At 53.7% G+C, this 13813-nt stretch overlaps 2 protein-coding genes across 2 annotated transcripts in view; one reads left to right on the forward strand and one right to left on the reverse strand.

Annotated features, from left to right (window-relative positions):
- LOC126991495 (fat-like cadherin-related tumor suppressor homolog) overlaps positions 1-5031 on the forward strand; it is a 45904-nt gene extending 40873 nt beyond the window's left edge. Inside the window, exon 2 of the mRNA XM_050850251.1 lies at positions 1549-5031. Within this exon, the coding sequence (XP_050706208.1) occupies positions 1579-5031 (3453 nt within the window). The 5' untranslated portion in view covers positions 1549-1578. The remainder of the gene's footprint in view (positions 1-1548) is intronic.
- Positions 5032-7452: 2421 nt separating this feature from the next.
- Positions 7453-13451, reverse strand: LOC126991491 (uncharacterized). The gene is made up of 2 exons (XM_050850249.1): positions 12063-13451; positions 7453-8124 (listed from the first exon to the last, which is right to left on the reverse strand). Exon 1 carries the CDS (start codon positions 13066-13068, stop codon positions 12082-12084), a length of 987 nt encoding a protein of 328 aa, XP_050706206.1. The 5' UTR covers positions 13069-13451; the 3' UTR covers positions 7453-8124; positions 12063-12081.
- Positions 13452-13813: the final 362 nt, after the last annotated feature.

Consider the following 13813-nt stretch of genomic DNA (forward strand, 5'->3'; position numbering starts at 1 on the left):
TCTCTCTCTCTCTCTCTCTCTCTCTCTCTCTCTCTCTCTCTCTCTCTCTCTCTCTCTCTCTCTCTCTCTCTCTCACACACACACACACACACACACACACACACACACACACACACACACACGCGGGCAAACATTATAAAGTGGTAATCTGTTTGTTTACCTGAAAAATATCTGATATATAACAACCCTATGCGATGACTGGTCTGAATGTTCCTCTCTCGACTCTCTAAACTCCTTTCCTATTTGTCTTTCCCGCCGTAACAAAAGTCGTGGCGCTGCTGCTGCTGTTTGGGTTTGAGGAAAAGCTTCGGGGGACTCTGGACCGTGAATGCCTGAGGGCCAGTTTTACAGTCCAATACAGCAAGTTTGTAAGCTCACCAACCAAACATACAATAGGACAAAAAAAATTACTTGTATCTCTAAAGTGTTTGGTGGTGATATAAAAAAGAGGGAATTTTAGGAAACTACACAGGAAAATTTTATTGGTATCTAGTATTGCGTAGAAGTAACGGAGCATTGTGGTGAATATGGTTTGGTTTGGGAGCTTACAGTGATTGCGTTGGACTGTGGAGCTGCCCATGAGTGTAGGCCTCGGGAAATGGGTCTCGTATGGAGTATGCTGTTTTTCTTCTTCACTTTGCTGTCTTCTTTGCTGTATTTAATCGTCTAGTCTGACTGTAGTTATAACTGATGTGTTTTTCATCCTTTTGGGAGACTGTAGACCGTGACTGACAGAGAAGAGGTGAAGGGAGTGAGTCGTTACTAATAAGGTCACGATTATAATGTTTCTATCTCTCTCTACACTGTTCTTTGCTGTCATGTTCCATTCCAGTTTGATGATAACTACGGTAATTTTTTATCCTGTTTCAATGCATACCTGACCTCTTTTGAATTTTGAATCGGTAGTTTTTATAATCGTCATTCCTTCCTTCCTTGTAAAACGCCTAAATTGTCTGTGTCTGTTTCTCAGCTCATCTGTTTCTCTGAATATTTGTCTGTCTGTCTCTCACCCTCACACACATGCACACACACGCGCCTTCCTGACGGGCCGAGGCAAGGTGGTGTGAATGGAGTCCTCGAGCGCACAGCGTTTCTTTATTCCCGAGCGTCGCGGCGGGCGGTGGCGAGGTGTTGTCGTGGCGGCAGTGAGGGATGGAACACCTGGGCAATGCGTCGCCGGCCTCACGTCGCCCGATGGAACTCTGTCGCCGAGGACATATTGCATGCACGCCACACACACACGATTCCCAGATGATGTTTTGTATTCCTAGGTTCTTCGTCGCCTTTTCTTGTTTCATTTCTTTCTCGATTCATCTTCATTTTTCTCTGGTTCTTTTTTTAATTCCTCTGTTTGTTGGTTGCGTGTTTCCTAGAAAATGTTTTTGGCAGGTAATGCAGGTGTAAGGCTTCTTTCGAAGGCATATTTTTATGATCTAAATATTTGATGCTGAACATACATACACCTGTGTGTGTGTGTGTGTGTGTGTGTGTGTGTGTGTGTGTGTGTGTGTGTGTGCGCACGTGTAACGTTGTGTCGTCTCGTTGCAGGTGATGCCCGCCCCCACGTGACATGATGACATGATGGCCCAGGGAGCGGGCCTGCGGACGCTGCTGGCCCCGCCGCCTCCCGCACGCCACGCCCCGGACAGGCCACCTCTCAGCCGGCGGCCGCGGCCACCCTCGCGTCTCTTCCTTCTAGTGCTTCTGCTGGGGGTGCCGTGGCTGTGCTGGAGCGCCGCCGCGGCAGCCAGCCTGGAGTCTCTCAGGTTCCTGAGGGACTGGTACAATGTTAGCATCTACGAGAACTCGCTGCCCAGGACGCACGTGTCCGGGAAGGAGCTCATGGGCGTGTCCCTCGAGAACCTGCCGCCCACCACCCACGTCACGTACACTATAGCTGACGGGGACACGCACGGCTTCTTCACGGCCGAGTCGGAGGTGGTTGGCGGCGTCGTGGTGCTGCACGTGAGGACAAAAACAGGGTTACGGGACGTACTGAACCGTGAACGGCGGGAGCGGTACAACTTGGTGGTGGAGGCGCAGGCCCGCAGTGCCGTCCGCCGCGGTGCGCCCCTCAAGGCCAGGGCCAACGTGACGGTGCGGGTGCTAGATACGAACGATAACATACCGTTGTTTTTTCCCACGTCGTACCAGGTGAGCGTGGGCGAGGACGCGTCGCTCCACACGCAGCTCCTCTCCGTGACGGCCCACGACGCCGACGACGGCATCAACGGCCAGGTCTACTACCTGCTGCAGGACCACACGTCAAACCTGTTCGCCGTTCACCCGACCAAGGGCGTCCTGAGCATAACACGCCCACTCTCCCACACCTATGGGCGGCCACACAGGATAGCAGTCCTCGCCCAGGACCGCGGGCCGCAGCCACCTAACACGCGGGCCTCCGCCGCGGCGCGAGCCACAGTGGAGGTCCAGGTGTACCAAGTCAACATCCACGCGCCAAGAATCTCGGTCCAGCATCTGCCCCACGTGGTCGAGCACGCCCACACCCACATATACGCCATCATCAAGGTGGACGACGAGGACGAGGGCGAGAGTGGCCGCGTGGACCAGGTGGTCATCGTGGCCGGGGACCCCGACAGGCTCTTCAGCGTCACACAGGTCCACGACAAGGAGTACAATCTTGCGGTGCTCAAGCAGCTGGACCGCGAGCTGGCGCCAGAGGGCTACAACCTAACCATCCAGGCCGTCGACTGTGGGACTCCCTCGCGCAGGACGAGAGTCAGCGTCCACGTCAACATTGCCGACGTCAACGACCACGCGCCGGTGTTTGCGCGGGAGCAGTACGAGGAGGCGGTGAGCGAGGAGGCGCCGCCCCAAACCCCCGTGGTGCGGGTGGCCGCCTCGGACACGGACCAGGGCATCAACGGCAGAGTGCTATTCAGGATCGTGGCAGGGAATGAAGACGAAAAATTCTCTATAAACCCTCGCACAGGCCTTATATCAACGGCTGACTGGCTGGACCATGAGCTGACGGCCTACTACAGCCTGACGGTGGCGGCGGTGGACCAGGCCAGCAACGCCCTCAGGAAACAGTCCTCGGCCAAGGTTATAATTAGAATTCTTGACGCCAACGACAACGCGCCTCAGTTCAACACGCCCAACACGGAGGTGACGCTGGACGAGAATGAGCCGACGGGGTCTTACGTCACACGCATGGTCGCCACAGATGCAGACTCGGGAGAGAACCGTTTCCTGTCGTACAGTATTGCCAATCTGGACCAAGTTCCCTTCGTGATTGACCCTTTCGACGGGACAATGCGAACCTCCGCCGTGCTGGACTTCGAGGCCCAGCGAAGAGTCTACACCATCAAAGTTCGTGCGTCGGACTGGGGCACGCCTTTCAAGAGGGAGACGGAGACAACAGTGAAGGTAAAGGTTCGTGACGTGAATGACAACCGGCCGCAGTTCGTCGGCGTGGACTGCAGAGGTTGGGTCTCCGTGGACGCCCCAGTCGGCACCAGTGTCCTTGCTCTCTCGGCTGTGGACCTTGACAACGGAAGCATCATCAGCTACAGGCTACACAATGACATGGACGAAGAGTGCTGGTCCGTTGAGAGTTCGTCGGGTGTGCTGGCTCTCACGTGTGACCTCAGGAAAGTTGTGATGCCTGGTGACCCGCATAAGACGTATGTTCTCAATGTGACGGCCACGGACGGTACCCACGTGTCTGACCCCGCGAGTGTGACGGTCGCGGTGATCACCAAACGCAAAGATGGCCAGGCCGCCCTCAAGCAACACTCCCACGTCGAGTGTCACGAAACGGATATAGGATCGAAGGCTGAGGAAGTGGAAGCGGCCGCGGCGGAGAACAACGCCGCCGAGGAACACTACGCCCTGTTGCCGCTGCGCTACGGCTTCAACTCCCACCCGCCAGAGCTCCCAGAAAAGTTTCCCAGCATCGTCAAGGTCCGCGAGGATGCGAGTATCGGCACCGAGCTGCTGACTGTGGCGGCGAAGGACCATGACCGGGGCCACAACGGCCGTGTGGTGTACGCCGTCTCCAGCGGTGACACGGACTCGGTGTTCAAGATAGGCTTTGAAACAGGGGTCTTGAAGGTGGTGGCTGAGCTTGATCGCGAGAGGACGCCAGAGTATTTCCTTAACATTACTGTGTATGACCTCGGCGTCCCGCACAGGAGTGTGTCAAGGAATCTCACAGTCAAAGTGGTCGACGTGAATGATAACGCTCCTGAGTTTAATCGTGTGAGCTACAGCCTCCACCTCCCCGAGAACACGCGGAACGGCACCAGCGTGGCTCAGATCACTGCCCAGGACGCGGACGAGGGTCTGAACGCCCAGATAACGTACGAGTTGGTGTCGGATGTGGACGAGTTCACGGTTGACAGAACGACTGGCATTGTGTACATGCTGGGCGGCCTGGACCGTGAGCGGCGGAGTGAGTATGACCTGCGGGTGAGGGCGTGGGACGGCGCGCCCGAACACCCGCAGTCTGCGCTGTCCCGGCTCATGGTGACGGTCCTGGACATCAACGACTGTCTGCCAGACTTCGGTGCCGCCCGCAGCCTCAGGGTTGACATCCCGGAGGACCTGCCGCTGGGCGCGGTGGTGGCGTCCCTGCAGGCCACCGACCCGGACCTAGGCATGGGCGGCCAGCTGACCTACAGCCTCGTCAGCGGCCACGAGTATGTTTTTCGCATCGACGAGAAAACCGGCGTCGTGCGCCTCTCCCAGCCGCTGGACTTTGAGGCGCGGCAGTCCTACAACGTGACGGTCCGGGCCCAGGACGGCGGCAATCCCGCCCTGAGCGCTGACGCCAGCCTCTTCGTCCAAGTCCACGACGTGGATGAAAACTTGGGTCCCCCGATGTTCCCCCAGCGCGTGCTGCGGGCCTGGGTCAAGGAGAACCTGCCCCCCGGCGCTGAGGTCATCACGTTGGAGGCCCGGGATCCCGACACTGACCAGCTGCTGTACGCCATCATCGGCGGGGACGGGCAGGGGTACTTCTCCGTCGACACGCAAGGTGAGTACCCATTTCATGACTTGTGGTAGTTGTCAGCAACATTCCAACCTTTGTGACTCACCGACAAGCCTGTGATATTTGCAGAGTTGAAATTCATGCGGTGAAAATAACTCCACTCTGGGTTTTATATGAATGATGAGTGAATGCTTAGATAAAGATAAGAGTGTATGTAATAAGTGAAAGGGGCACGTTAAGAAGCCTGTAGTCACGCTGCCGCCTCCCCGGCGTGCCCGCGCGGCCCCATGATGGACCGTTCATGCGGGCCGGGGCCAAATCTTCCAGGCTCCGCGGCCCCTAAAGTTGTAATCCTCGAACTGAGCCAAAACTCTTTACATACATCTTGCGTATTTATTTTGCGGAAGTTGATATCTTCCTGGGATACAATGGAGACTTTTGGTTTCGCTTTGGCTTTGCGTCGCTTTCCCCAAAAAGAATGAAAGAATCGTTCTCGTAAAAGGAAGAAATTCAATTAGCAGCCTTAATGGAACGGTGTTTAGAGCCTCAGAGAAACCACGCGACGTACTTGGAGAGACGTAACATGTGAAATCAAGAAAGAGGTAGATAATGCAGATACATACACATAGATAAATAGATAGGTCGATAGATAGAGAAGGGGGGCAGCCAACAGTGAAGGGAATGGAGCGGCGTCGGGAGGGGAGGGCCGCAGCGAGGGAGGTGCAGCCGCTGTATCTGTCTGGCACGTCTGAAGTTAAGGCGCCGCACCTCACCGTATGCACCGACCTTCATCACGGCCGTGTTTACCCAGCCCCGCCGCGAGTGTTACGGCGGCGGGCGGTACTTTCAGGCGGCCAAGGAAGGGAAGAAAGAAGAACGGGAAGACAAACAGGACATTGAGGATACCGTCAGTGTATTACGCCAAGGAAGGGAAGACAGGGAGGAAAGGAGAACGGGAAGACAAACAGGACATTGAGGATACCGTCAGTGTATTACGCTAAGGAAGGGAAGACAGGGAGGAAAGGAGAACGGGAAGACAAACAGGACATTGTGGATACCGTCAGTGTATTACGCCAAGGAAGGGAAGACAGGGAGGAAAGGAGAACGGGAAGACAAACACAACAGTAAAGTCCATTCCGTCAGTGCATTGCTTTTGCTCGCCAAGGAAGGGAAGACAGTAAGGAATGTAAAACGCGAAGACAAAAGTAACATCTAGAAAACCGTCAGTCCATTGCTTTTTGCTCGCCAAGGAAGGGAAGACAGTAAAGAGAATGGAGTGTCAGAGCGCGAAGACAAACAAAGCATTAAAGAAACCGTCGTTGAAATGCCTCCTTCCACAGACACAGAAGAACCAGTGACACTTAATCGTACAAGCTATACTATTACGAAGAATATGAAAGGAAATATAGCGCTGATCTTTCCGTTATAGATTCACAGCGAGGTTTTGGCAGCATTTATTGTGTGTGATAGAAAACTTGTCTACCTAACATTTAGTATTCGAGGACATAGAATATTTTAGTTACAGATAAAATTACGCAATCATATGAGTGTAGCTACTTCAGTTTCGCAGTAACAATCGACAACAATGTGTGTGTGTGTGTGTGTGTGTGTGTGTGTGTGTGTGTGTGTGTGTGTGTGTGTGTGTGTGTGTGTGTGTGTATCCGTCTGTTTGTTTGTCGATCGGTCGGTCAGTCAGTCATTCAGTCAGTCAGTCACTCACTCACTCAACCAGTCAGTCAGGCAGTTAGTCCGTGTGTGTGTGTGTGTGTGTGTGTGTGTGTGTGTGTGTGTGTGTGTGTGTTCAAGCAAGGGGGAGGCTGTCCGTATCATTACCGTCGTTCCCTGTCTGGGTTCGTTCCAGTTTGTGACATTTTTCTCGTTCGTTAAGCGCCGCCTCGCCTGCTCCCCGACACACCGGCGTTAAAGTCGGCCTCGCGAGAAGCTGTTGGATGCTGCTGCTTCTGCCCGGCCACACCAACCCACGCCTGTTCTGAGTCTCATGACCTTCTGGACCACATTCTCAAACGTTTAAGAGCATACACTCCCACATTTGATAAGGCTTTTGTAGGGGTTGTGTTAGTGTCTCAATGGGTAGTTTTATTTAGCTAGTGATAGACAGTAAAAATGATAGTAAATAATTAGTAAATAGGATAGTAAATAAGTAAAGCCCATATTCTTAAACCCTCCGGGATTTTTTTTTTTTTTTACGTCGCGGCCTATTGCGCCGGTAGGCTTCTTCCCGGTGGGGCCTGATGGTCGACCCAAGGCTTCTTCCCGGTGGGGCCTGATGGTCGGCCCAGCCCGTTCTGGCGCAGGCGAGTGTTTATAGTTGCGCCATCTTGCATTGGCTCATGCTGCCCTCCCGGAGCTCATTTTTAATCATAGAATCTAAAGTCCAGGTTGATAGGTGGTCTTCTGGACAGTATGTGGGTAGTTTTTAAGCTACTCGGCGGCGGCTGAAAAATCCCAGCTTGGTGGCACCGGGGGGGGATTGAACTCGCGTCCTCCTGAACGCGGCGCCGTCACTCTGTCGACTCAGCTACGGCTCTCTTGCTCTCTTGGACAGAGTGGAGTCTAAGGCTATTCGTCTCATCAACTCCCCTCCTCTTACGGGCAGTCTTTTGACTCCTAAGTTCCGCCGCAATGTTGCATCATCGAGGAAATTAAGAGAAAAGATTACAAAAACAGCTTGGGTGCCGTTGTTTCACTCACGAGGAATTGCTTTGTGGCTAATTCACGCTGAGTTGGTAAAAAGCAAAGGACCTTGACAAGAAAAGTCTTGTCCGCTGTGCGTTTAGTGGTCAGTCAACATGTTCAAAGAAATATGGACTTGTTGGGTCAACCCCCAAAGACATTAGTGTTCCCTCAGACACAGCCTCCTAGTCTCCGGAAACTCTCTTAATGTACACCTGAAAAGTATTAGAGGTAGATGGAGAGAGATAGAGAGATAGAGAAAAGAAGAACATAAGGAGTCTGCAAGGCCGGTGGGCTTATTCAAGGCAGCTCCTGTAAACTTAACCACACCTAAGCTCACCGTCCATGAACATAAATCTCTCCTTTACTTGGAGGTGTGTTGGCCACACCCTTCCCTGTGAGCCTAGGTGCTGGCTTGGTGTTTAGTGTGCCATGTAACTGTTATCCTCACACGCTTTTCTCGCCTCCACCACCTTGTTCCCGACGAGCTGCTAGTGGAACCTTTGTGTGCTGACCACCCCCTGCTGAGGGCCTTGTGTGCTGACCTCCCGCCACTGGGAGCCGGTCTTGAAGGCGAGCGTGTGGCGGGCGTGGTCCAGCACGGCGCCGTACTTGCACAGGAGGGAGACGCCCATGACAAAGTCATGGTCGTTGGAGGCCACCTCCTCCAGCGGCGCGGCGTTCACGCGGCAGCCGTCGCCCAAGTCCAGCACGATGCGCTTGGGCGGCCTGCGGCCTTTCCTGCTTGCGAGGAGCAGCTTGCGGCGTCTTTCAGACACGTGGAAGCCTTGGGCGCCGGTGTCCAGCAGCACCGTCATGGGCCTGGCCCGCGCCGCGCCGCCCTCCCGCCGCACCCAGAGGACGTCAGGCTCCACGGAGCGCTCCGTTTTCCTCGGCCTCCGCCGCAGCTGCTGCGGGCGGCAGACGAAGAGGTCGCTGCCGTCAGGCCGAAACACCTGCACCATACGGCCGCGCCGCAAGTGGTGGGCGTCCAGCACGACCTCGTCTGCGTCGTACATGTCCTCCAGCCACGCCGGGAACACAGTGGCGGGGACGACCATCTCCACACCGCCCCCCAAACTGATGGGGACGGCCTTCAGCTCTATGACGTCCAGCACCCGCGAGCCGATCCAGAGGTCGATGTCCTGCTTTTCGGTGGGCTCCGTGCCGGTGATCAGCCCCAGCCTCTTGGCCATGGTGTGGAAGAGGAAGGTGATCTGGGCCCCGGAGTCCAGCTGGACGAGGCACGCGTGGCCGTTCACCGAACCCAGCACACGGTTGTGGTCATCCACGTGAAGACACGGGTGGCTGCCGAGCCGCCTCTTCCTGGCGGGCACCGACGGCGGCTCCAGCACCAGCCGCAGCGTCTCGCCCTTGTCGGGGCTGCGCGGCCGCTTGATCGAAACACGATGCACTGGCGGGGGAGCCATCAAAGTGTTTGGTGTGTACGGCAAGGAGCCTAGAGTCCTTGTGTACATAGTATGTGCCTCGCTCCAGGAGGTAGGCTGCGAAAAGACGCTGGTTTTGGGGAACTTGGAGCTAGGAATGCACGCAGCTGAGTCTAGATCAGGTGGACGCAGAAACAAGAACACACACACACACACACACACACACACACACACACACACACACACACACACACACACACACACACACACACACACACACACACACACACACACACACACACACACACACACACACACACACACACACACACACACACACACACACACACACACACACACACACACACACACACACACACACACACACACACACACACACACACACACACACACACACACACACACACTTGCTTGCTTGCTTGTGGCAGTCCATCGATGTCGATGACGCCACTGCTCTGCAGATGATGATGATGATGATGATGAAGACGATGATCAAGGGTCGTGCTGTCGGTGCCACCGGAGATGGCTGTTGAGTCCTATGCGGGAGCCACACACTTCACCACACCTGTGGCAGGGATGTTGTCCCACAGGTGCGGCTCCTAGGTTGCGTTGTTGTCGTTGGATACGTTGCTCTGCCCTTTTTCTTGACTTCTCTTGTTTGATTCTGGTGGTTCCATTTACACATGCAGCCCTCCAGGCTTGCCTGTCCGTCGCCAGTGTCTCTAGGTCTTTGGGTTGGATGTTGCACCTCTTTAGAAGGGTTTTGAATTGATTTTTATAACGCTTCTTTGGACCTCCTGTAGTTCTACCTCCTTCCCTAAGTTGGCCATATAGCATTGGCTTGGTAGTCGATGCTGAGGCATTCTGATGGCGTGACCCAGACAGCGCAGGTGTCGCTGTGCCGGGAGGGTTTCTTTACTGCTGGTCTGAGTCCGATGGTAGAGCTCGTCGTGGGTTACTTTATCTTTCCATGTCACTCCCACAATCCTTTGGATGCATCGGATGTGGAACTTCTCCAGGATGTTAATCTGACGTCTGTATAAGGTCCATCCCTCAGAGCCGTAAAGCAGTGTGGATATGCATACAACCCTGTACACAGCAGCCTTGGTGTCTACTCGAAGGTTGTTATTTGAGAAGATCCAAAAGCAGTGGAGGCAAGGTTTACTCTCCTCTGAATTTCTAGATTATGATGGCATTCAGAGGAGACAACACTGCCTAAGTATGTGTAAGTCTCTATTATTTCTAATGGGATCTTCATTGATGTGAAAGTGGAAAGGTACTTCTTGGTGGTTTATACACTGTGCTATGATTTCTGTTTTCTGTGCATTGAATTTTAAACCCATTGCAGAGTAGGTAGATGAGACGCGAGTCACACACACACACACACACACACACACACACACACACACACACACACACACACACACACACACACACACACAGGGGCTACACGTGAAAGAAGATAAACCCAACTTATCTTCCCCGGCCGGGTGAAGATAAGCTGGGCTTATCTTCTTTCACGTGCAGCCCCTGTTCACCTAGCAGTGAGTAGGTACGCGACGTCAGGCAAGGAGTTGTGACCTCGTTGTCGCGGTGTGTTGTGTGTGAGTGGTCTCAGTCCTACCCAAAGATCGGTACTACGAGCTCTGTGCTCTTCCGTAGGGGAACGGCTGGCTGTCTCGAGAGAGACCCGCAGCAGACCAAGAGGTGAATTACACACACACACACACACACACACACACACACACACACACACACACACACACACACACACACACACACACACACACGAGTGTGTATTGAGGATTACGGACAGATTTAGGAAGAGATGGAAAGAAAAAGGGAATTGGTAAGGAAAGAAAGAAAATATAAGAAGGGAAAGGAAGGGGGGAGGGACAGGGAGTGGAAAGATGAGATAAGAACATAAGAACGCAAGGAGTCTGCAAGAGGCCGGTTGGCCTGAAAAGCTTATGCTTATATAAAGACTGGCCTCTAACAATACATACAACAACATATGTGACTGTGCCTAATAGGCTATTAATAAATGTTTCAAATGTTTCAAATGTTTCAAGGCAGCTCCTGTACACTCAACCCCACCTTACCTCACCATCCATGGCTTTATCTAACCTCTTCTTGAATGTATCTATGGTATTGGCACCAACAACATGGCTCCCAAGCCTGTTCCATTCGTCCATCACTCTATTAGTGAACCAATTCTTGCCTATGTCTTTGTTGAATCTGAATTTGTCTAACTTGAAACCATTGCCACGCGTCCTACCTGGCCCTTTTACTATCAAAATCTTATTGACATCCCCTTTATTAAAGCCCTTCATCCATTTATAGACTTCGATCAAGTCTCCTCGCAACCTTCGCCTTTTTAGAGAGTGTAGATTTAAGTGCTTCCGCGAAGACAAGAGAGAGAAAGTCATGGATAAATTTAGGAAGAGATGGAAAGAAAAAGGGGAATAAGGAAGGAGAGAATGAAGGGAATGTAGTGTGAGAAAGGAGATTCGGGTAAGCGTCACGTCATGCTTGCGCAGTGCGTAGGCTTGACACGCATTACCTCGTACTTACGTTATGGCGTCGTTATGTTGACCGTGCAAGCTTTACGTACATCGGCCCCTGACACGTATCCAGTTGATCGCGGCAACAAACCCGCGTATGGCCACGTATGGGCCAAAAATCACATACGTGAGCATACGTGGGCTTGATACGTGGATGTGTGACCGAGGCTGTAATGTACACCTGAAAAGTATTAGAGGTAGATGGAGAGAGATAGAGAGATAGAGAAAAGAAGAACATAAGACGTCTGCAAGGCCGGTGGGCTTATTCAAGGCAGCTCCTGTAAACTTAACCACACCTAAGCTCACCGTCCATGAACATAAATCTCTCCTTTACTTGGAGGTGTGTTGGCCACACCCTTCCCTGTGAACCCAGTGCTGGCTTGGTGTTTAGTGTGCCATGTAACTGTTATCCTCACACGCTTTTCTCGCCTCCACCACCTTGTTCCCGACGAGCTGCTTAGTGGAACCTTTGTGCGCTGACCACCCCCTGCTGAGGGCCTTGTGTGCTGACCTCCCGCCACTGGGAGCCGGTCTTGAAGGCGAGCGTGTGGCGGGCGTGGTCCAGCACGGCGCCGTACTTGCACAGGAGGGAGACGCCCATGACAAAGTCATGGTCGTTGGAGGCCACCTCCTCCAGCGGCGCGGCGTTCACGCGGCAGCCGTCGCCCAAGTCCAGCACGACGCGCTTGGGCGGCCTGCGGCCTTTCCTGCTTGCGAGGAGCAGCTTGCGGCGTCTTTCAGACACGTGGAAGCCTTGGGCGCCGGTGTCCAGCAGCACCGTCATGGGCCTGGCCCGCGCCGCGCCGCCCTCCCGCCGCACCCAGAGGACGTCAGGCTCCACGGAGCGCTCCGTTTTCCTCGGCCTCCTCCGCTGCTGCTGCGGACGGCAGACGAAGAGGTCGCTGCCGTCAGGCCGAAACACCTGCACCATGCGGCCGCGCCGCAAGTGGTGAGCGTCCAGCACGACCTCGTCTGCGTCGTACATGTCCTCCAGCCACGCCAGGAACACAGTGGCGGGAACGACCATCTCCACGCCGCCCCCCAGACTGATGGGGACGGCCTTCAGCTCTATGACGTCCAGCACCCGCGAGCCGATCCAGAGGTCGATGTCCTGCTTTTCGGTGGGCTCCGTGCCGGTGATCAGCCCCAGCCTCTTGGCCATGGTGTGGAAGAGGAAGGTGATCTGGGCCCTGGAGTCCAGCTGGACGAGGCACGCGTGGCCGTTCACCGAACCCAGCACACGGTTGTGGTCATCCACGTGAAGACACGGGTGGCTGCCGAGCCGCCTCTTCCTGGCGGGCACCGACGGCGGCTCCAGCACCAGCCGCAGCGTCTCGCCCTTGTCGGGGCTGCGCGGCCGCTTGATCGAAACACGATGCACTGGCGGGGGAGCCATCAAAGTGTTTGGTGTGTACGGCAAGGAGCCTAGAGTCCTTGTGTACATAGTATGTGCCTCGCTCCAGGAGGTAGGCTGCGAAAAGACGCTGGTTTTGGGGAGCTTGGAGCTAGGAATGCACGCAGCTGAGTCTAGATCAGGTGGACGCAGAAACACACACACACACACACACACACACACACACACACACACACACACACACACACACACACACACACACACACACACACACACACACACACACACACACACACACACACACACACACACACACACACACACACACACACACACACACACACACACACACACACACACACACACACACACACACACACACACACACACACACACACACACACACACACACACACACACACACACACACACACACACACACACACACACACACACACACACACACACACACACACACATTTGGTAAGGCTTTCATAGAAGATGTTGTGTTAGTATTTCCATGCGTAATTTTATGAGCCTAGTAATAGTTTGACGAGGCATCTACACCGTGAACATTAAAAAAAACACTCCTGAGGACCCGACTAATCTCCTTTGTGACCTTGGGAAATAGTTGTTGGGAGAGCCGAAAGCTTCTTAGAATACGTGGCCATTATGGCTTCAAATTCACGGGTTTATTCAGACTCGCATAGTGGTTATTGAAGTCTAACTGCTGGTAAAATAGTAAATAGAAGAGGTTGTTATTGTTTAAAAGAAAAGTACTAGAAAAAAGGTAAAATGTAGTAAGGTAAACGTGTATGTTATTATTAAAAATGTA

The sequence above is a fragment of the Eriocheir sinensis genome, unplaced genomic scaffold (genome assembly GCF_024679095.1).
Source record: "Eriocheir sinensis breed Jianghai 21 unplaced genomic scaffold, ASM2467909v1 Scaffold29, whole genome shotgun sequence".
Classification (NCBI taxonomy): Eukaryota; Metazoa; Arthropoda; class Malacostraca; order Decapoda; family Varunidae; genus Eriocheir; species Eriocheir sinensis.